Source organism: Danio aesculapii, chromosome 19, assembly GCF_903798145.1.
Source record: "Danio aesculapii chromosome 19, fDanAes4.1, whole genome shotgun sequence".
Lineage (NCBI taxonomy): Eukaryota > Metazoa > Chordata > Actinopteri > Cypriniformes > Danionidae > Danio > Danio aesculapii.
This window is the reverse complement of record NC_079453.1, coordinates 6000311-6022605: the sequence shown is the minus strand read 5'-3', so window position 1 is coordinate 6022605 and position 22295 is coordinate 6000311. Positions and strand designations below refer to the sequence as shown.

The 22295-nt window shown below is 35.1% G+C and overlaps 1 protein-coding gene across 1 annotated transcript; it reads right to left on the bottom strand.

Moving 5' to 3' along the window:
* On the bottom strand, window positions 1-20423 carry st3gal1l2 (ST3 beta-galactoside alpha-2,3-sialyltransferase 1, like 2). The gene is made up of 7 exons (XM_056480517.1): window positions 20341-20423; window positions 14274-14534; window positions 8369-8562; window positions 6475-6654; window positions 5503-5548; window positions 3381-3500; window positions 1-408 (listed from the first exon to the last, which is right to left on the bottom strand). Exons 2-7 carry the CDS (start codon window positions 14514-14516, stop codon window positions 244-246), a joined length of 948 nt encoding a protein of 315 aa, XP_056336492.1. The 5' UTR covers window positions 14517-14534; window positions 20341-20423; the 3' UTR covers window positions 1-243.
* Window positions 20424-22295: the final 1872 nt, after the last annotated feature.

The window sequence follows — 22295 nt, the reverse complement described above, 5'->3', positions numbered from 1 at the left end:
TGAATAAAAAAATCACATTGGATGGCCTGAGGGTGAGTAAATTGAAAAAAAAATACATTAATGGGTGAGCTATGAACAAAATGTTTATATTTAAGTACACACTAGGAGAGTATTTATGATTCAATAATCAGTGTTTAACAGTAATACATGCAGCAGTATTTAGTAAGACAGTGAGGTATTGTAAAGTGCATTCATAGTGACGCAGTGTTTGGGTTTAACATTGTGGCAAATCTCAATATCCCATTATCTCCCTCTGAACACCTGGATTTTGCTTTCCAAGTACAACTGCATCATGGTGTCGAACTCGAAGCTGCCACTGTGAGCGCCTGTGCGGACTTTACTTGAAGTCTTCTCAAAGTAGTGGTACCAGTTTCCATATTGATCAGCACCAAACCCAAACGTAGACACCTGCACACAAGAGAAGCGCTAAAACATCTGTACAATAAAGTACACTGCAAAAAAATGCAGGGTTCCACATAATGTTTTATCAAATTGATAAAATTAACAAATTGAAGTGGATTGAGCATAAAACAATTAAGTTGTCCCCACAAAAAACTCAAGAATTGTGTTGTTTTGGCTCATTTTAAATGAGTTGTTTGAACATGCACAAAAGCTTTTTGAGTGTACATCCAGGAGGTTATCTAGGATTAAAGCCCAACAGACTTTTTGGCAGCCCTTCATGTGCTTTGTTTCACCTATTACATGGGTACTTGTGACCAAATATAAATATTTGACATACAAAACATTTGTAATAGTTTATTAATTCTTTAATTAAGCACAAAGCTCACAGAAATGAAAACAGCTGATGGAGTATACACTAACCTGTGCATTATTCACTCGCAAGATGACACCAAACAGTAAAAAAAGAAATTCACGAAGCTAATAGAAATGAAACTGGTTGAATGGAGCATAGATGTAGTATTTGTTCACAAGACCGTGCCAAACAGCCAAAAACTTCATAAATCAGACAAACAAATAAATATAAATATGAATGTGGATGTATATGTAGTTATATGACAGTTTTGTCTGGTTTTCGAATCTGATTGGCTGATAGCGGTGCGATATTCTGCAATAACAGCGCTCATATAGCCTCTTCACCCTTCTGTATTACTCCGCCTACATAAAGTGACAGCAGATCAATAAACTCACTAAAGTTTGACAAATAGTGCAGCTGTTGGACAACATAATGTACTTTTGAGGCTTTTTTAAAAGCGAGAATGTAGTTGTTTAGATTGCAACTGTGCAGTTTATTTATAAGGATAGAGCCTATTTTAAATATTTATGATTTCTGAGATACAGCGCATCGGCATCCATCAGCCTGTCATACTGAGTAAAGACTGTTGACGTTGTCCATCAACAAGATAGCAACAGAGACTGCATAATAAGCCTTTAGAGGAGAAAAACTCTTAAGTGTAATTACATTGTAAGTGACATTCTAAGTCGATCTCTTTCTTTTGTATGTTGTATTGCTGTATTTATACCATAGTCTGGTAGTGTTTGCTTTGGCTTTTTCGGGGTTAGTTATTGTAATATCTCAATTACAACAGAGAAATAATGGGAAATGTCTCTAGACTGATGACATTTCATGTTTTCTCATCTCAAGAGAATCATTCAAATACTAACTCTAAATTAATGTTGGTGAATTAGTATCTGTTTCTCCTGTTCTGACGTCAGCTGCGGAAGAAAGTAGTTCCTTATACAAAAAGTTTTTTAGGGTGCTTTCACACCTGTGAATCGATTCAGTTGTTCCGAAACAGGGATTAAAATTGTTACATTGTTGCTCGTTGTTCTTGGAGCGGTTCGCTTTCATACGGCAAAGTTTCTAAACAGACCGAAAGAGCTAAAACAAGTCATGTGTGAGTAAACTCTCCTCACATTGGTCAGTTTCACGGTTTATTTTGCAGAGTCCCACTCAGCTGTCAGGGGGGTGGTGGTTTGGTGGTGTTTGACAAGGTACGCGCGACGTGTCTGAAGAGCGAAGACGGATGCGGTGGGGAGGGGTGAGAAGGGTGCGCGACGTATTTGAGGACCAGGAAGGAGACGTGCGATTTCCGGGAGATTATCACTCGTTTGCAGGCATCTGGTAATCTTTGTGCGTTTGCGGGAGACTCCCGAAACTTACGGGAGACTTGGGATGTCTGGAATGACCTCCCACCCTACTCATAATTCTCTCTTCATATAGCCGTATACCTTTTACATATCCATAAAACACTGTGATATAACCGGGCTCAGATCGTATTGCTTTCTCACTACAATCGATCCGCTCCAGAGTTCGTTTCAATCGAGACCACCTCATTCAAGCGATCTAGGAGCGATTGTTTTAGCGCAGATCCGAGAGCGATTGCTGGATTCACATATGCCAAATCCAGCAAATAACGAACTGCGCTAACTGGGCAAACGAGAGAGGTTCCAAAACAAAGGTCTAGGTGTGAAAGCACTCTTAAAGTCTTTCTTTTTTTAAATACATGATTATGTCGTTAAATTGTTGTATAAACACAATATCACACTCGTAGCAGTGTGTATGGCTGTATATCATCACAGGTGGGACCCTAAGGCCTCCCACCAGTGCCGATTTATAGCCATATTGCACTGCTACGAGTGTGATAATGCTCATATATCTATTTTAACATATTCACTAATGGTTAAGGTGAAAAATTCCCAGATGAGCTTGTGTTATTTAGTAGTTATCTCGAAATAACATATCTTGGAATGTCACGATTGACCAATCAGAATCGAGTACTCCAGGCAGATGCATGATAAGTAAGGAATAAAGTACATCCAGATGGTTATTGCTACATAATAGTGTTGTTATTTTTTTTTTGTACTAAAAAATCTAGATGTACTTTATTCCACTTATTATGGCTACCACAACATTTTAAATTAGACAGGAAACAGTTCTGAGCTGTAATCGTTTATAATTTAATTAAACACAAAGCTGTAAAAAACTAAAATGGCTGAATGGAGCATACACTAACCTATGTATTATTCAGTCACAAGATGGCACCAAACAGTCAAAAACAGACAACTAGATACATAATAATATGTATATAAATGTATGGATTTTAACGTGTTCCTTGACGGTCTAGGCGATTCGAAGTTCCCCAATAAGCCTGTGGTATTTAGCGGTTGTTATCTTGAAATAACGTACCTTGGAATGTCAGTCACAAGATGAGTCAAAAACAGCAGGGTCAGACAAGTGTATAAATATGGATGTGAACGTATTCACAGACGGTGATTCAAAGTACTCAAATTAACTCGTGTTATTTATTTCAGTGGTTGTTATCTGGGAATAACATTTCTTGGAATGTCCTGACTGATCAATCAGAATCAAGTATTTCTGAGAGACGTAGTAATGTAACAATAGTAAAAGTGTGATTCACCTGGTCACAGATGTGCAGGGCAAATATAATGGCAAGAAAGCCTGTGGACGGATATTTGCCATGTTTCACCAACCATATCTCATGGACATACTTGATGAAAGCAGGATGCAAAATCATCACCTATGGGAATAATACATGTTAATCACAGACTTTTAGGAGCATTAAACTGTTCTTTCACATTTTACAGAATTATAGCAATTTCTCTAAACTAATCTGAACTCCTTTTATGGATAGATGTGCTGCTAATTAATTAACTCTCAGGCTATTCAAGATTTGAATTCTAATTCTAATTGGTGATGTTTAGTGCAACGAGAGGATGTGCATGTCCTGTTGTCCTTTCAAAAATTGAGTCATTCATTCATTCAATCATTCATTCAATCATTCATTCATTCATTCATTCATTCATTCATTCATTCATTTAATCCATTCATTCATTCATTCATTCATTCATTCATTCATTCAATTATTCATTCAATCATTCATTCATTCATTCATTCATTCATTCATTCATTCATTCATTCATTCATTTATTCACTCAATCAATCATTTTCTTTTTGGCTTAGTCCCTTTATTCATCAGGGGACGCCACACAGAATGAACTGCCAAAATTAAGGTATATTAAAGATAAATATAAAAAAACTATAGAAATTAATTATGTATTTGCATGTTGTAAATGGCTTACACAAACCCATCGTTTAACTTCGTAAGCCCTCATTGTACTGTTAGGATGTTGTTTTGACACTCTGCACAGATAAAAAAAATGATTCTGGATTTACTCAAATTTTTTAAGCTAAGTTGCAAACAATTTATATGGTGTATGGCTAAATTAGCAAAAGCGATAAAATTAACTTAATCGATTTGTATTGGGACCATAGACTGTAAAAGATATGGACGTATAGTATCCGTGATGTCACCCATAGGTTGCTGAAGAGTGCAAATGAAGCAACAATTGGGCGTGGCTATCTGTTGCCATTTTATGCACACGTCATCACGCTAACCGGTGGTCACCAAACAAGGGAAAAGAGGCGCTTGCTAGCATTTTGCTTAGACGGGCTTTTCTTTGGGAGAAACGCTTAATACGTCATTCCCTGCGACTCGTTGGTGTTCTGATCACATGTGCTTGGCTGTACGCTATATCGATAAAGTGTTTAGACTTTTAAAAACAACTGAGCCACTAAACAATGTTCTTGTGATGTTTTTCTACAGGAGGAAAACAAATTACTTACAAATACACCCTCTGTGCACCCACAAACCTCTGTGCACCCACAGTCCTGCTGCTTTCAAGAGCTCAAGATTTAAAAAATATATAAGTAAGCAGCTTATTTTGTAAGTAGCAGCGGTCACTGCTTTCCTTTGAATTATTCTTTGAACAGATTATTAACAGGCCTAACATTAACCGTGTGCGTGTGATCATCCTTTTATTATCACTCACGGTATGTTTTTTTTATACCTGCTTTCTTTTGCTTACAGTTATTTTTGTTATAATAGTTTATCTTTTTTTACAATAACATTGCTATAATATGAGATTAACTCCCCATTTATGTTTATGTGTAGTTAACTGGTGATCTGGGACCTTTAGCCAGGCCAAACTACTGTGCATATTTTAGATACATGACAATAATTCTTTCTAAAATGTCAATATTTTTTTAAAGAAAAGTTTTGTTGAATTAAAAAGAGCATGTATACAGCTATATTTAGCTTGTTTTGACACATTTAAAATTTGTGGCTAAGAAATAATTATTTATTTTTGGTGTGATCAGAGATCAATTTGGTAAATTTGGCCCTGAAAAGTCATGTCAAGTAAAAAATTATTTGCAATGTGACACAACCCATTTGCTTATACACAACACACACAAAAAAGTGAAATGAACGAGGAGGCATGTGGACATAACATCTAAATCAAGTAATTTTAGCATATCAGTCGAATTTATGCATATAAAATATATTTTCCCAACAACAAAATTGTGGCTAGTGAAAATACAGAGTGGCTAGTAATGTTGGAAATCTTCTAGCCACAGTGGCTGATGATCAAAAATGTTAATGTCAAGTCTTGCATACAACTGATGTGTCGCATAAAAGATGATTTGAGCCTCGTATCAGCGTGTCAAACTCAGTCACTCACCTTATGTCTGTTGGCATTTATGCTCGCCCGTACTTTTTTGTAAGTTCTGTTAAAGACAAGAAGAGGAGAAATTAGAATACAAGGAAATGTAAGATGTCACATGATTAAGACATCAAGAATTTTGTTGGGCGTCTTTTGTTATTCTGGAACAACCTTTGATACCAGCCTGATCTCACGAGAAAATGTAAGTATTTTACGTTTTGACAGTTTAGTGGCTAATTCGTAGGAATTCGTACGAGTTCAGTCGTATGAAATTGTACAATTTTAAAAAGGAGGCGTGGCACCTAACCCCACCCCTAAACCCAACCGTCATTGGGGGATGAGCAAATCGTACTAAATTGTACGAATTAGTTCGTACGAATTAGCCACTAAATCAAAAAGTTACGAATTGCCGTGAGATTGTGTTGTTGATACTGTAAAAAAAAAACCAAAAAACATTGACTCAAAATTGTACGGCAAATTGTGGCACAGATTTTTTTTGTTGTTGTTGTTGTTGTTGAGTCGACTTTCCCAGTGTTGGGTTGCAGCTGGAAGGGCATCCGCTGCAAAAAACATGTGCTGGATAAGTTGGCGGTTCATTCCGCTGTGGCGACCTCAGATTAATAAAGGGACTAAGCCAATAAGAAAATGAATAAATGAATGAATGTTGAGTTGACTCAACTTGAATGGAGTGAACTACAGTACTTGGGTTAAAAGTTAAATCAACTCAAAAGAGCTGTGCAGTAGGTTACCTACAAAACATTAGTAGTTCAACTGAGATGTTTAAATGTCCATACTGCACTTTAATGATGCCACTAAACTCCACATGTCTTAATTCCAATTCTGTTTGATTATTTTTTGATTATGTTGATTATGACTTTAGCTGGATTAAGCTAATCAAATTGCTGTTTACATAGTAGACTCTTAATTAGAGTATGGTCTTAAATCAGAGTATTGGTGTCCATGTAAACATTCTCAATCATTAGTTCTCACCGTGTGATGTTCTTCGTGGTGAAGGAACTGATGAGCCACTCCATGTCCAGGACTTTGAATGGGGAAAGCACCAGGTAGGTGGAATTGTCTAAATCCACAGCGCTCTCGGGATAGATAAACCGGTGAGTGGTCTTAGACCCCACATCGTCCTCATAGCCTTTTGTTGGGCCCATATTTATCCTAACTTGAAAAAGCACGACTGGGTCAAGAAGCATGTGAAAGACGAGAGCATATACAGTTGATGTCAAGGTGAATTTAGGTTTTCTTTTTTTAAATCTTTCCCAAATGATGTTTAACAGAGCAAGAAATTTCACACAGTATTTCCTATAATATTTTTTCTTCTGGAGAAAGTCTTATGTTTTATTTCGGCTAGAATAAAAGCAGTTTTTAATTAAAAAAAAATCATTTTAAGGTCAATACTATTAGCCCCTTTAAGCTATATTCTTTCAATGGTCTACAGAACAAGCATCGTTATACAATGACTTGTCTAATTACCCTAACTTGCCTAATTAACATAGTGTCAGGGAAAAAAAGGAAATTGTTTTTTATTATTTTTGACTTTTTATTAAATAAATATAGCTGTCATTTATTAACCAAACTTCTTCTTTGAGTGTTATATGCTTTTAACACAAACTAATGCTTTAAAGAACTAAGGTGGAAAGTGCAGAGGCCTCAGTGCCTGACAGTGGTGTAAAGTAGCAAATTACAAATACTCAAATTACTGTAACTGAGTTGTTTTTTTTTTCAGGAATTTTAATTTACTAAGTAGCTTTTACCAAGTTAATCTATTAAGTAGAAATTTAATTTACTAAGTAGCTTAATTTACTAAGTAGCTTTGATTTTAGGTTGTGTTGGAAACTGACCAAAATCCAACATCGACCCAACATCTTAAACCAACGTCATAATGACGTCCAATACTTACATTTATTTGTCAGACATGGCAACCAAAATCCAATATCTGATAAACGTCATAGCTGTAACGTAATTAGACGTTGATATTTGATTGATTTTAGGTTGTGTTAGAAAGTGAGCAAAATCCAACATCGACCCAACATCTTAAACCAACATATTGTCATCAAATACTGACATTTATTTGTCAGGTATGGCAACTAAAATCCAACATCTGATAGACGTCATAGCTGTAACATTATTAGACATTGATATTTGAATGATTTTAGGTTGGATGTTGGACATTGACATCATACTGATGTTGGTTTCTGATGTCAACCCGAACATCCCCATGATGTTGAGGTACAACGTCAATCTGACATCATGTTGACGTCCTATACCTACTGGGTGTTTAAGGCCATTTCGGTCATCATACAGTAAACATCCGTCATCTTCTCATCAGTGATATGCATCTAAACAGTCTCTGGGTCCAAGCGTGTAAAGATTTTGGGAATCTCAAGACAGTTTTAATGTTTCCAAACAGTCTGCTGCAATTATAAATCGCCATGTCTTGAGGTAGTTCATTACGATGTGATTTACCTTCTACGTGCGATTTGATTGGACAGGAATCACAACACTTATTTTTCTAATCCCCATAGACAGGACAAAATAAAGTAGTGGAGTAAAAGTACAAATACAGCGCTAAAAATGTAATCAAGGGGCTTAGAGTACTCAGCTACTTAGTAAACTACAATTTCTGAGAAAAAAAATACTCAATTACATTAATTTGAGGATTTGTAATTTGTTACTTTACACCACTGAATGTAGAGACACATTTATGTGGCCAAATGTAAATAAAACCATTTTCACGAATCAAATAGCTATCTGATTGGAGAAAACACGTGAAGCGACCAGAAGTAAACAAGCCCATAATGAGACCAAACCAAATGTTTTTAATCATGTCTTGGAAACCAAGAATTGAGGAGTTATTCATGTCATTCTTTACCTGATGACAAAGTTATGAGCATCTATGAGGCGTCCATAACAGGATCCTTTAAGGTTGCCTGAGTTTCCGATTATAGCACAAGTCCTGCAGCGGTCTGGACTTGCGTCTGTGTATCGTGTTTTATCGGGGAAGAGAGAAAACATCTTTTCCACCACTGCTCTGTAGTCGCTGTCCTTCTTACTTTTCTGAAGGCCCTGCGAAGTCATGCAAAAGAGACTTGAATGAAGAGCTTTCAGTGAGCTTCGCAAAAAAATACACTTTACTTGAAGCGCTGTTCAAAAGATTGTCATGAAACATTTATAAGTTTGACATGACGTATGTCTTGAATATGAAGATTTTATGCGTACTCAAGACAACTGTCATTAAGTGTCATTCGCTATGTTATGTCACTTTAAATGTAAAGGTGACACTAGCTATGTTTCCATCCACCTATTTTTAATTTTATTTTTATGTGCAAAAAAGCGGTTGATGCGCATAAATTTTGAGGATAGGATAAACTCTTTATTCGATAAGAAAAGATGCGCATGAACTATGATGGAAAGACACTTTTACTGCACAAATTTCAGTATGCGCATTAAAAAAGGTCATGTGATTTTATGATAAGAGATCATGTGATGATAAATATGTGTGTAAATGGACAAACCAGCAAGCTGAGCAAACTGTAAAACACCTGAAATATTGTTTTATTTATTCTAAACGCCTTTCCGTTTAAGTATTAACGGGCACGTAGTTTACCTCTTTTTTATGATTTAATATTAATATTATGGTTCTTCTGAGTGTGCCAGTTTAGGTTCAGTTTAAAACACAATTCAGATTTTTTTATTATAATGTGATAAAAAGTGTCATGTTGGGGGCGTGTCCACAGTTCGCTGATTTATGGGTGTGTTGCTTTACATGTAAATTAGTTTCGGCTTCCCGCCCAATGTAACAAGGGGGCGGGGCTATGAGCTCACCCGCTCTGCGTTTGCAACAGAGTCTGACAGGCAGACTCAGAGAAGGAGAAGGAGAGAGAGGATCACCATTTAGTCTTACATGTACGACTCGGACACAGACCAAGCAGAGAGTACAAAATCATTTGTGTCTTTGTACAGTTTTACAGCCAACTGTGTGCTAGTTTCAAGTGCCAAGCTTGTACACAGAAATTAATAACCACGCACACTGAATTAACTTTGACTGAGGCACCGGATGCGCCGCTCAAAGCCGCGACATGGCACACCAGACACTTCCTGTGGCGCGGCAGAAACATAAAGTGTCCCGAATCGTCGTGCCACGCATTTTTGAATTCTAAACATAGGTTTCTGCAACGGTCTGCGGCGCCCAGCCGTCGACTTGAGTGTACCCTGATAGAAACCTATGTTTAGAATTCTAAAACGCATGCTAGTTAAGATCACAGGGAGCTTCTGGGATCGCGAGAAATGCAAACGGCTGAAGTATAAGGTAGACTCGATGAGAAGTACACATGTTTGCAAACCTACCTAAAGATACAACCAATAATTCCGATTAGAGCGATAATGTGGAGAATATTGATCTTGTGTTGAGCCCAATGAGCCTTGTATCTAAAAATAGAGCAAGGGTGTTCCTTTAGTGATATCGCTTCGACTCACGCTGAAAATGGTGGACGTGAATCAACAAACTGAGGATATGATGACGCGCCTGTCAATCAATATTGGTGGGCGGGGCGACCGCTCTCCTACGTAAAGTTGCGGTCGATTTGAAAACCGCTCCATTTGGTCCACCGTTTTTTATGTTGTTAAATTGAAAAAAAAAGCACTGGGTGTGTTTATATCACCCCAATATGACAGTCTATACACCATACATGCACATATGTCTGTCCAAACAGCTTGAAATATAGATTTTTTACCATAGGTGCCCTTTAACGTTATTATATTATTAATGACCTTCAGAATCAAGAGCGTCCGTGCTCTGACACCTTCAAACGCCACCGCGCATTCACAGCTTGTCATGATTGTCTTCTGAGGCGCATGTCATTTATTATATGAAGAAAAGATTGACGCAGCTTCTCCTACTGCAGCAAATTCAGGTTTTACTGTTGATATTTGGCGCCAGGTGATCAGGAAGTGACGATTTTATTCGATTTGACTCGTTGGATGGAAACGCTGCTTTATTCGCACGTCTTTTATGCAATAATCCAGTTTTGCGCATAAAGTTCATTCGCATTTTTGGATGGAATCATAGCTATTGTTTGAGATGTCTTTATTAATACAGCTTGACATTATCAAGACAATGTAACTTCTCATAAATCTGGCATAAACATGATTGTCAAGAGGCCATCATAATTTTGTCGTGAATTTTACAACGATGCCATAGATGTTTTTCTTGACTAACTACAGTGGTGCAAATTGAATTTGTCATTAAATATTACAAATGCTCTTTTTGAATTGATTTGACGATTTTTATGACAAATTCTTTTTGTTCCACTGAAAAAAAAAGTGATCAGAAATAAATTCCTGACACGCTTATAATGGCTTCATGACAGTCATTTTTATGATAGATTTATGACAACTTGCATATATAAAAGTATTATATAAATAAATGTACTATTATGTACCCTTGTGGTAATTATGAGGACCCTTTAAATACATGTACCCTTCAAAAAGGTACCACCCCAGGGACAGCTCTTGTACCTTTATTTCTGAGAGTGTACTTGCACTACATTTTTGAGCAAGTAATGGTACTTTTACTTGAGTATGATCTACTCTTTCCACCACTGGGGCCTGAGAATAACATTTACTTCCTGAGTGGGTTTCCAGTGCAACAGGGACAGCTAAGGACCAAATCTTTCCGCTGATATCATATATGTAGTTGTGAGCTGTCTCAACAGAGCTTATGTTAGATACTTATGTTATTAAAGTTCATCTATGCAGGATGTTTGCAGGAAGTCTGTGGCACAAATGCCAGATATGTGCAGGATGGTTGAAAAGCGATGGACTTAACCAATCTCCTCTCTGTAACATCAGTTGTTTGTGTCTGGATTTAAATATTGGGGTCTCAGGAATAGTGTAATAGTTTGTGTTGTGTAATGGATTGGGTTTAAACTTGCCGACCCAGAGCGGTGTAAATTGAGTTATTCACTTGTATCTAATAAATTACTAATATTTTTGGTATTGAAATTGCTCTCCTGATTTTTTTGATTGAACATGTATTGAATTTAAGACAATAATTCTAACACTAGTTAAGCCTTTAAATGTCACTTTAAGCTTCATACTATCTTGAAATATATCTAGTCAAATATTATGTGCTGTAATCATAGTGAAATGAAACGAGTTATTAAAACTATCATGATTTGACAATTTTTATGACAAATTCATTTTGTTCCACTGAAAAACAAGTGATCAGAAATATATTCATGACACACTTATAATGGCTTCATGACAGTCATGTTTATGATAGATTTATAACAACTTGCATATATAAAAAGTATTATATAAATAAATGTAATTGACTGCAGTGCAAATTGCAAAGTGTGAGGGAGCCGTAGGTGAAGACATGGAGGCTGATTGAATCCAAACGCTAGAGGTTTATTAAATAAACAGCGAACATCAAACAAAGGCAGAATCGTAATCCTAACCAGGCTAAGTCAAGCAAACAAAGAGGCAGTCCGAAAAAAGCAAAGAAGGCAGAGTCCAAAATCCAAAAAGCAGTAATCAAAAGGCAGGCAAAAAGGTCATAACACAATGGCAAACACAACAGTAGGAAACCGCTTGGTAAGGCAGTGGAACTGGCAATACTTTGCAAAGAACAGACGTAAACAGTGTGCTTATATATGGTGGCTACCAGGAAGTACCACCAAGGAAGTACCCAGTCAATATTCGGGATAGAGCTCCCTCTGGTGGACGGATGAATGATAATCTACCACATTCGTTACACAAAGCGAACATACAGTTGAAGTCATAAATATTAGCCCCCCTTTGAATTTTTTTTTCTTTTTTAAATATTTCCCAAATGATGTTTAACAGAGCAAGGAAAATTCCACAGTCAAAATTATTAGGCCCTTTAAGCTATTATTTTTTTGATAGCCTACAGAACAAACCATCATTATACAATAATGGCTCGTTTCCACTGACTGGTACGGTACGGTACGGTTCGGTTTGGTACGGGTCACCTTTATCAGGCTTGCGTTTCCACTAACAAGGGTACCCTTTTGGTGGGCGTGGTGTATGACAGAAAGTTTCAGTCGATGTCATTCTCGCTCGAGGAAATGTCTACAATTAAGCTGTACGGGTCACTTACATATCATATGAGAAGCACTTCTCACAAAACAGATGCTTTACACACATAAATACTTGTGTAGAAATGTTTATTACTAACTTTTCAATGAACATGAGTTGATTATAACTGCAGATCAATGACAGTGCGGAACAGCCTACTGTAACGTCTGTAATTATATTAAATAACTAAATAAATGAACATATATAAACACATACAGCCCCTTACAGTCTCCGATATGTTACCAACTACAGAAGAACTACATATAGCAGACATTTCGCCCGTATTTAGGTTTAAAATCAACACAAATTATAGCCTAGTCAGTGAAAACCTCTTATCTGTGTCTGTAATCTTCAGCAGCACATGTAGCCTCTGTTAGAGAGTAATTCCGTCATTCCCGTTCATATTAGTCCGAAATGTGAAGATAATAAGTTAGTTAATCATGGCATTTTGTTCGCGTTTGCTGAAAAAAATAATGTGCTCCTTTTTTCCGGCTTCTCTTTTGTTTCTTCGCGCTTCACTCTCGCGTTCTTTAGTGTCTGACAGGATCGGGTTTTAAAAGCACGTCAATAATCAAGCGCAGGTTATTATTATCAGCTCAAGAAGTTTGTTATTTCAGATATGATGTTAGACGCGCGCGAGCGCTAGCAAGAAAGCGAAACCGCTCGCGCCTCAGACTGCCTCGTAAAAAACTATGGGGCACAGGGTAAATCTGCTCTTTTTCTTGGCTTTGTGGTTGTTCTTCCAGACGACGACAAGGTTTGTTTGAGCCCAGATCAACCATGGCTCGTTATTATATGTATAAATAATTCCGCTATAATCTCTCGGCTGTGTATTTCAAACATGGCGGGTTTTTTGTTTTCATTCTGGCTTGTTGCGTAAGCGAATGACGCCTCTCTGTAAACCAATAGCGTTCAGCTGCGCGTCTAGCTCCGCCTTTTGGTACCCTTTCTCATGTTTGGTACCCTTTCGAAAGGGTGCCGAAAAAGTGGTACGGTACGGTTCGGTTCGGTACGCTTTTTGACAGTGGAAACGGCCATAAAAGCGTACCAAACCAAAGCGAACCGTACCGTACCCTCAGTGGAAACGGGCCATAACTTGCTGATAACATGTCACTTTAAGATGTACACAAGTGTCTTAAAAATATCTAGTCAAATATTATTTACTGTCATCATGACAAAGATAAAATAAATCAGTTATTAGAAATGAGTTATTAAAACTATTACGTTTAGAAATGTGTTGAAAAAAAATCTCTCCGTTAAACAGAAATTGAGGAAAAAATAAACAGGGGGGCGAAGAATTCCGACTTCAACTGTATTTTACTTGCTATTTTCAAATGCGTTTCTGCTGTTTTCACACTATTATTTATTTATTTATTTATTTTTAATGATTTTTTTGATTATCTTGGTTTTAAGAGGAAAGTTCACATCTAAATGCTGCTTCTATCAACCTGGATGGAACTGGGAAGTGTGCTAATAGTACACCACATAATATTAATACACAATAAACTTGAAAAATGCTAGAAGAATTCTAAGAAGAATAAAGAATGTGAGGAAAATGTACCATAAAAAGCGATATAAACATGCCACCCTTTATAAACTGCAGTACAAGCAAGTCACTAGAATTCTTTTTTATATATTCATCACAGCTCATGTAAAAATAACCTTAAGTTTGATACCTTCCAGTACGTGTAGACGTCTTTACTAAGCACATAGTTTCCCCGGGTGAGCAGTAGTTGAATAGAGGGGTCGTAGAGTTCATTAAACCAGGTACTGTGGCTTTGCTCTCTGACACAATCTTTGCATGCACAGCGTCTTTCCGACGGATCGGTGGGGGGTTGAAAAACCAGGTGCATGCAAAGGATGATCACACAGATGACAACTGTCACATAATGACCCCGGTAGTGCGTTAACACCCGCATCTTTGCTCTTCTGCTCTCCTGACGAAAAAAAGTTTGTTCAAAACACACTTCAGATGGATGACACAAATTCAGACTCAGCTTTACTGTTATTTACAATATTCTGTTGCTGGATACCACAGATGTGGACATAATTTATGGTACCCTCGCATTGAAGAAAGAAAAGCCCACAGTGGTCAGTGAAATAACCTGAAACTAAAAATATATATAATTTATTTTAAATAAATAATATATATATAAACAAAATATATATAATCAAATATATAATTCATCAAAAATTACAGAAAATAAACGAATGAAAATCAGATATTGCTTTCGAATTTTGGTTCAACGGACGCATTAAAAAAGGCAAACTAATGAAACTGGCCTGGACAAAGTTTAACGTCTATATATTATTTTTCTAATCCAGAAAGACATAAAAGAATTAGACATTATGTTGAAGTCAAATGAGCTTAATTATAAAAATGTATATATAATGGTGTATTAAAATGACTCTTACATGCAAACAATGTTTAAAGTAAGACAATATTATACAGTCATCTGGTCATTATTACAATAAGTAGCAGAAGCAGTGAAATAGTACGTTAAAAGAAGTAGTCCCATCCAAAATAAAAGTTAATATTTACAAAATATACTGTGTAAATGTATGCAGTACTATACTGTTTATAGCACTATACTTTACAGTACTATAATTGTTTATATACAGGGGCGGATTTAACCAATAAGCGAGGTAAGCAGCCGCTTAGGGCCCCGGGGAATTAGGGGTCCCCGACCAATGCCAAGAAGCCTATATTAATCATATAGCTCTTTTATAAATTTATGTTACTCATATAGATTAGTTTTTGAACTTAAATGGTTTGTAGCAATCGGTTTCCTCAAACGGTTTGAGCTGCCTTAAATTATTGGGTTTTACAGTGCTCTGAGTGATAAATGAATAAAATTAAGCATTTTCAACTAATGTTGATATACTTTGTGTTTCTCTTGATTTTTCATCTTTTAAAACTTTTTATTTAATATTTTTCTCTAATATACAGTTGAAGTCAGAATTATTAGCCCCCCCCTGAATTATTCGCCCCCTGTTAATTTTTTCCCCCATTTTCTGTTTAATGGAGAGAAGATCTTCTCAACACATTTCTAAACATAATAGTTTAATAAATCATTTCTAATAACTGATTTATTTTATCTTTGCGATGATGACAGTAAATAATATGTAAGAATTCATTAAGCTGTATTTCTCCTCCTAACCAGAAGGTGGTGCTCCTGTCTACTCACACAACAGGATGCAATTTCTATGATTTCTCCACTTTCTCACTATCAGCTGTGTGCCACCACTCAAGCTTGATTAGCAACACCTGTGTTTTATGGAGAGAGATTAGACTCAATAATAATTCACGCAAAAGACACGATGTACACGTGCGTAGCCAAATTCACGTACGTAAAATATTTATTTATACTTACAAAAACAATTCACATGCACAAAATAAAAATACATTTTCATAAAATACGTTTCACAAATGCAAAACACCATTTGCAAATATATAAGAGTGTACAAAAAGTTTTGAATGTTTAAAATTCACGAGTTCATCCTGAATGAGAATGTGCAAATCCTCTCTCATGTACGACTCACCCTGAATACGAGTGTGTGCATTTTTGAGACTTTCCTGTCAGTACACACCTCCAACGTGAGTCACTCGTGCCCTGTAGCCAATAAGATGCGAGCTTACTGTTCAACCAAACACAACTCCCTGAGAACGCGGGAATGACCGAAGCGCTTCACTGTGCGCACCATTTGCGCAGTCTAACTTAATTAACGGAGATGATCCTCTAAGAAGATCCGCTAAATAGAGGAGTATTCTTCTTCTTAGAGGATCATCTCCGTTAATTAAGTTAGACTGCGCAAATGGTGCGCACAGTGAAGCGCTTCGGTCATTCCCGCGTTCTCAGGGAGTTGTGTTTGGTTGAACAGTAAGCTCGCATCTTATTGGCTACAGGGCACGAGTGACTCACGTTGGAGGTGTGTACTGACAGGAAAGTCTCAAAAATGCACACACTGGTATTCAGGGTGAGTCGTACATGAGAGAGGATTTGAACATTCTCATTCAGGATGAACTCGTGAATTTTAAACATTCAAAACTTTTTGTACACTCTTATATATTTGCAAATGGTGTTTTGCATTTGTGAAACGTATTTTATGAAAATGTATTTTTATTTTGTGCATGTGAATTGTTTTTCTAAGTATAAATAAATATTTTACGTACGTGAATTTGGCTACGCACGTGTACATCGTGTCTTTTGCATGAATTATTATTGAGTCTAATCTCTCTCCATAGTGTTTTGCCATATATAAGTGTGTGTGTTACAAGCTACAGTGTTCAGTTTTGAGCCATTACTGCCTGGTGTTCTCCAGTTTGTATAGAGAAGCTAAGTGACATCTGTAGAGGAGTTTGCTCAGCAGGGAAAATCCCCAGCATTGTTTCCAAGAGACCCGGGTTCAAACCTCACCTAATCCGACACCTTACATAATATTTGACTAGATATTTTTTCAAGACACTTCTAGACAGTTTAAAGGCCTAACTAGGCTAATTACGTTACCTAGGCAGGTTAGGGTAATTAGGCAAGTTATTGTATAATGATGGTTAAATCTATAGACTATAGAAAAAAAATGGCTTAAATGGGCTAATAATTATGACCTTAAAATGGCTTTTAAAAAATTAAAAACTGCTTTTATTCTAGCCGAAATAAAACAAAAAAGACTTTCTCCAGAAGAAAAAATATTATCAGAAATACTGTGAAAATTTCCTTGCTCTGTTAAACATCATTTGGGAAATATATAAAGAAAAAAAATCAAAGGGGGGCTAATAATTCTGACTTCAACTATATATATTCGGACGATCTCTGTGCTCGAATTGAGAGGGGGTGCAGGGGGATGGCATCCCCCTCATAGAAAAAAAAATGACAAGGCATCCCCCTTGTAAAACCACCACCCCCCATTACCTTCCCCTTTAGATTAACAACAGTATGTGTAATGTAAAACTTATCATGCTAATTAAATATTACAATTCTCTATTTATGGTAATTTGACTCATAAACAACGACAATTTGCCAATCAGAACTCAGTATTGCTCTAAGGTGCCACGCACAAGCGCAATACAGTTCATTGCGTAATTTCGCTCAATTTTCAAAATGTCTAATTGAGCAGTTCAAACGCGTCCCCGCACCATCCCACTTGAATTTTATAATTTTTTTTTACAATTCGACCACTGGGTGTACTAATTATTAGTTCCAGATTTGGCTTCAGTACTGACTAATCTAATTTATATGCACAAATATAATATTGTATAGCATTCTATTAAAAATAATAATTTAAAATATATATTTGGCAGGGTGTACTCATATATGATGAGCACTGTATAATACAAATTATATATATATAAATATATATGTAATTATATTTCTTTAGTCTGTATTTTTGGATATTTTATGTACAGTTTTTATATATATATATATATATATATATATATATATATATATATATATATATATATATATATATATATATATATATATATATATATATATATATATATATATATATACATACATACACACAGTTGAAGTAAGAATTATTAGCCCCCCTTAGATTTTTTTTTTCTTTTTTTGACAGAGCAAGGAAATGTTCACAGTATGTCTGATAATATTTTTTCTTCTGGAGAAAGTCTTATTTGTTTTATTTCGGCTAGAAAAGAAGCAGTTTTAAATTTTTTAAACCAATTTTAAGGTCAAAATAATTAAAGAGCCACTTTAAGCTATATTTTTTTTTCTGAACGTCAACAGAACAAATCACTGTTAACTTGCCTAATTACCCTAACCTGCCTAGTTAACCTAATTAACCTAGTTAAGCCTTTAAATGTCACTTTAAGCTGTATAGAAGTGTCTTGAAAAATATCTAGTCAAATATTATTTACTGTCATCATAAATCAGTTATTAGAATTGAGTTATTAAAACTATTATGTTTAGAATTGTGTTGGAAAAAAACACCTCTCCCTTAAACAGAAATTAAAAATAAAAAATAAAGAAAAAATAAAGATGGGGGGCTAATAATTCAGGGGGGCAGATAATTCTGACTATATATATATATATATATATATATATATATATATATATATATATATATATATATATATATATATATATATATATATATATATATCTGTAAAACACAATCTCAAACTTTGAGAAAACTGATTGCAACAAACCATTTAAGTTAAAAAACTAATCCTAATGAGTACTGTGAACTTAATCCATTTGAGTAAATAAAGCAATCTGAGCACAGTGAAACCCAATGAATGAAGTGAACTCAAACTAACAGAGTACTGTAAAACCCAATAAGTATTAAGTAAAATACCCAATATTTAAAATTAATAAATTAATAATTGGTTGAAATATTCAATAAAATAATTAATAAATTATTAAATATTCAATGAATTGAATCTGCCGAAATTATTAGGGCTACAGATCTGTTTGTATCTTTTGTACGTTTCGCACAAACTGTACTGTAATAACACAGGGCGTAAAGAGAGACAAGATGAGTCAAAGTTCATCCCACATGGCCCCTATACTAGCTGAGATAAATAAGTTTATAGGCATGGATTCATGCACACAATCAGAAACACTCAAATATTGCAGTTAATCTTTATTATTGTTATTATAAATTTAATAATATAAGATACAACATAAAACTCTGATGCATATAACTGATTTAAAAAACACAATACATTTTTAAGCATCAAATTATCATGTGATATTTGATGCTTAATAATAAATATATATATATATATATATATATATATATATATATATATATATATATATATATATATATATATATATATATATATATATATATATATATATATATATATATATATATATATATATACTGTATATATATATAGCCAGAATCCATTAGGATCATTAGTATTTTTCCCACTATTAAAGTCAGATTGTTTATTGTGTTCAACAGAAAAATAAAGCTCATTAAGGTATAAAATGAATGTTTTGAGCTTGAACGCTGTAAAAAAATATCAATTTAGTTCAAAGCAATGTTAAAAAAGTCTTACTGCCTTACATTTTTAGCTGAATCCAACAAACTTTTCTAGTCATCTCACCTTACATCACTCAAACTGACTAAAATATTATCTTAAACTTAATATAACTTAAAAATGAGTTGAAACCCGATTAACATAACTAAAATAAGTTAAAGTAACATAAAGTAACGTCTTTTTATCATATTACAGTGTAATACATACAGTTTTGTCATACATACAGTGTAAAAAGAGTGAGTAAATATTCAATTTGGGTGAACCATCCCTTTAACAGGTGTTTTACTGAAGCCTATACCTTATTTACATTTATTTTACATCATTTTTCACAGCCTAAGCTACTTATTTTCCGCATCATAACAACAAACAGTGTCAGTCCGTGTAATCTGCTGTTTATCTTACATGCTGTTATCTGGGATTGATTTGCTCAATAAATTAATATTTACTAACAGTATCATTACTGCAGTTTAATGTTATTTTTATTATTGTTATAAGTTAATATACACTACGGATGCCGCTAATATGTACATTTACAGCCTGAGTTGAATTTGCTGGCTACAGTATCTTCATAAGCTCTAGAACTAGTTGACTACATGTAAAATGGCTCAGTTTAATAAAAAACAGCATCAGTTGGAGATAGATTAAGCTTTATCTTCCACATTAGTTTTTATCCCAAAATGAGGTGATTTTATTTTTGAGAGAAGAACAAATGGATTTGGACGTACCTGAATGATCCCATCTGTTTCCAAACCCAGGCTAACTGAGAAAGTCGCACCTGCGAGGGTTGTTCTTCCAGCTGACCTTTGCTCCCAGGCTATTTTCATTTACATTGCTGGTTCATAAAGCACGCCTATGTAAATCGGTGGAGTTTTCCATATGCCATCGAGCTTTTCCATATGGGGCTTCCAGAAAATTGTGGTTATTTAACGTTTCATTGGATTTTCCATTATTAAAATTAAGCATGGTTTTATTACAGTACATTTGTTGTAGTCTAATTGCTTTTTTTGGCAAATCGGTTGCTACACTGTAAAACCCCAAAAGTTAAGGCAACTCAAACCGTTTGATGAAACCGATTGCAACAAACCATTTGAATTCAAAAACTAATCCAAATGAGTACTGGGAACTTACTCCATTTAAGTTGAAGTAATGAGGTATTTAATTAACTCATTACCTTCAACACTGAGTTCAAAGCTCTTTTCAAATGAGTCGAAACAACTTTCAGTAAATTTTGAGTTAACTACACTCATTTCATTTGATAAAGTTGACTGTTGGGTTTTAACAGCGAGATTCGGGAAGTGTCTGACTTCTGATGTATTTTTTGAGCCCTCCTCTTACTGCAGATGCCTGCTCTCATCTACAATGCAGTCAAGGGGCGGCGCACCTCAAACGAGCCTTATGACATATGGTGATGTGTGCAGGTGCTGTAGCGCTGTCCCTTTTCTTAGGGGTACATTTTGAAGTCCTTCCTCTTCTGTTAGGGGTAAGGGCACTCTGTTAGGGGTGGGGGCTCTGTTAGGGGTCGGGGCAAGGGCGTAGGTTTTGCACTTGACATTGGTGGGGACGGGTGAATCAAACACGTGTGTGTGTGTTTGTGTGTGTGTGTGTGTGTATATATATATATATATATATATATATATATATATATATATATATATATATATATATATATATATATATATGCTGCTATTATTTATTTAACTGCTATTAAAATATATTAATAATTAATCCTCTCTTCATACAATTTATTACGTTTCAGGCCCGTAGCCAAGAGGGGTTCTGATGGTTTGAAAGACCAAAAGTTGGATTGTTATTATTTTTGACTTTTTTTAGTTTAAATGGCTAATTTTATTATTCAAATGGCTAAATTCGGACTGAGGAACACTGAATGTGCTGGCCAGTTTGTTATTTGCCTGTAGGCCTCAGTGTTTAATTTAAAACTAGTTTTAATAGATTTCAAAAAAAAAAAAAAAAATGATAGATGATATTAAAATTGTATTTAAAAAAATAAGAATATTTACATATTTATTCAAATTTGTCATTTATTTATAATATAGTGATATAAAACTAACAGTTTAAATGCACAGTTGTAAATAAACACTTAAAATAGTCAACTAGTGTGGTGAGCTATTTGGCAAAATCGTTGAAAATATTTTTGGTACATCAGAAAGTGTGGTTATGATAACCATCCGACAAGATAATCCAGCAAAAATTAGTTCTTAATATGTCACTAATAAAAATATTCAATATTTATACCTCATAATTAAATATTACAAATCAGACAAATAACTGTAAAAAGGTTCATTTTTTCAGTAAACAAATAGATGCCCCTTTCAATAAGCTGGCTACAGGCCTGATAGTGTAATGTTAGAATAATGTTTATTAACTGATTAAGAGAGAGTTTAATAAAGACTTCAGTTCATTTTAGCCACAGTGCAAATATAACATGTCTCATATACCAGTATCATGCCTGTACACAGGCTGTATTTTTTTTTAACAAATTGTTTAATCCGAAATTGCACATGCTAGAGATTAGGAGAACTGCGGGATCATATACTTCAGCTGTTTACTCTAGTTCACGAGTTCACACTTGCAATAGTTTCAGAATAAAGCGTATTTGGCGTGCTGTCCGGGGAGAGGGCTCTGAGCTCGGGGAAGACACCCAAACTCGAGTTATTCCCCT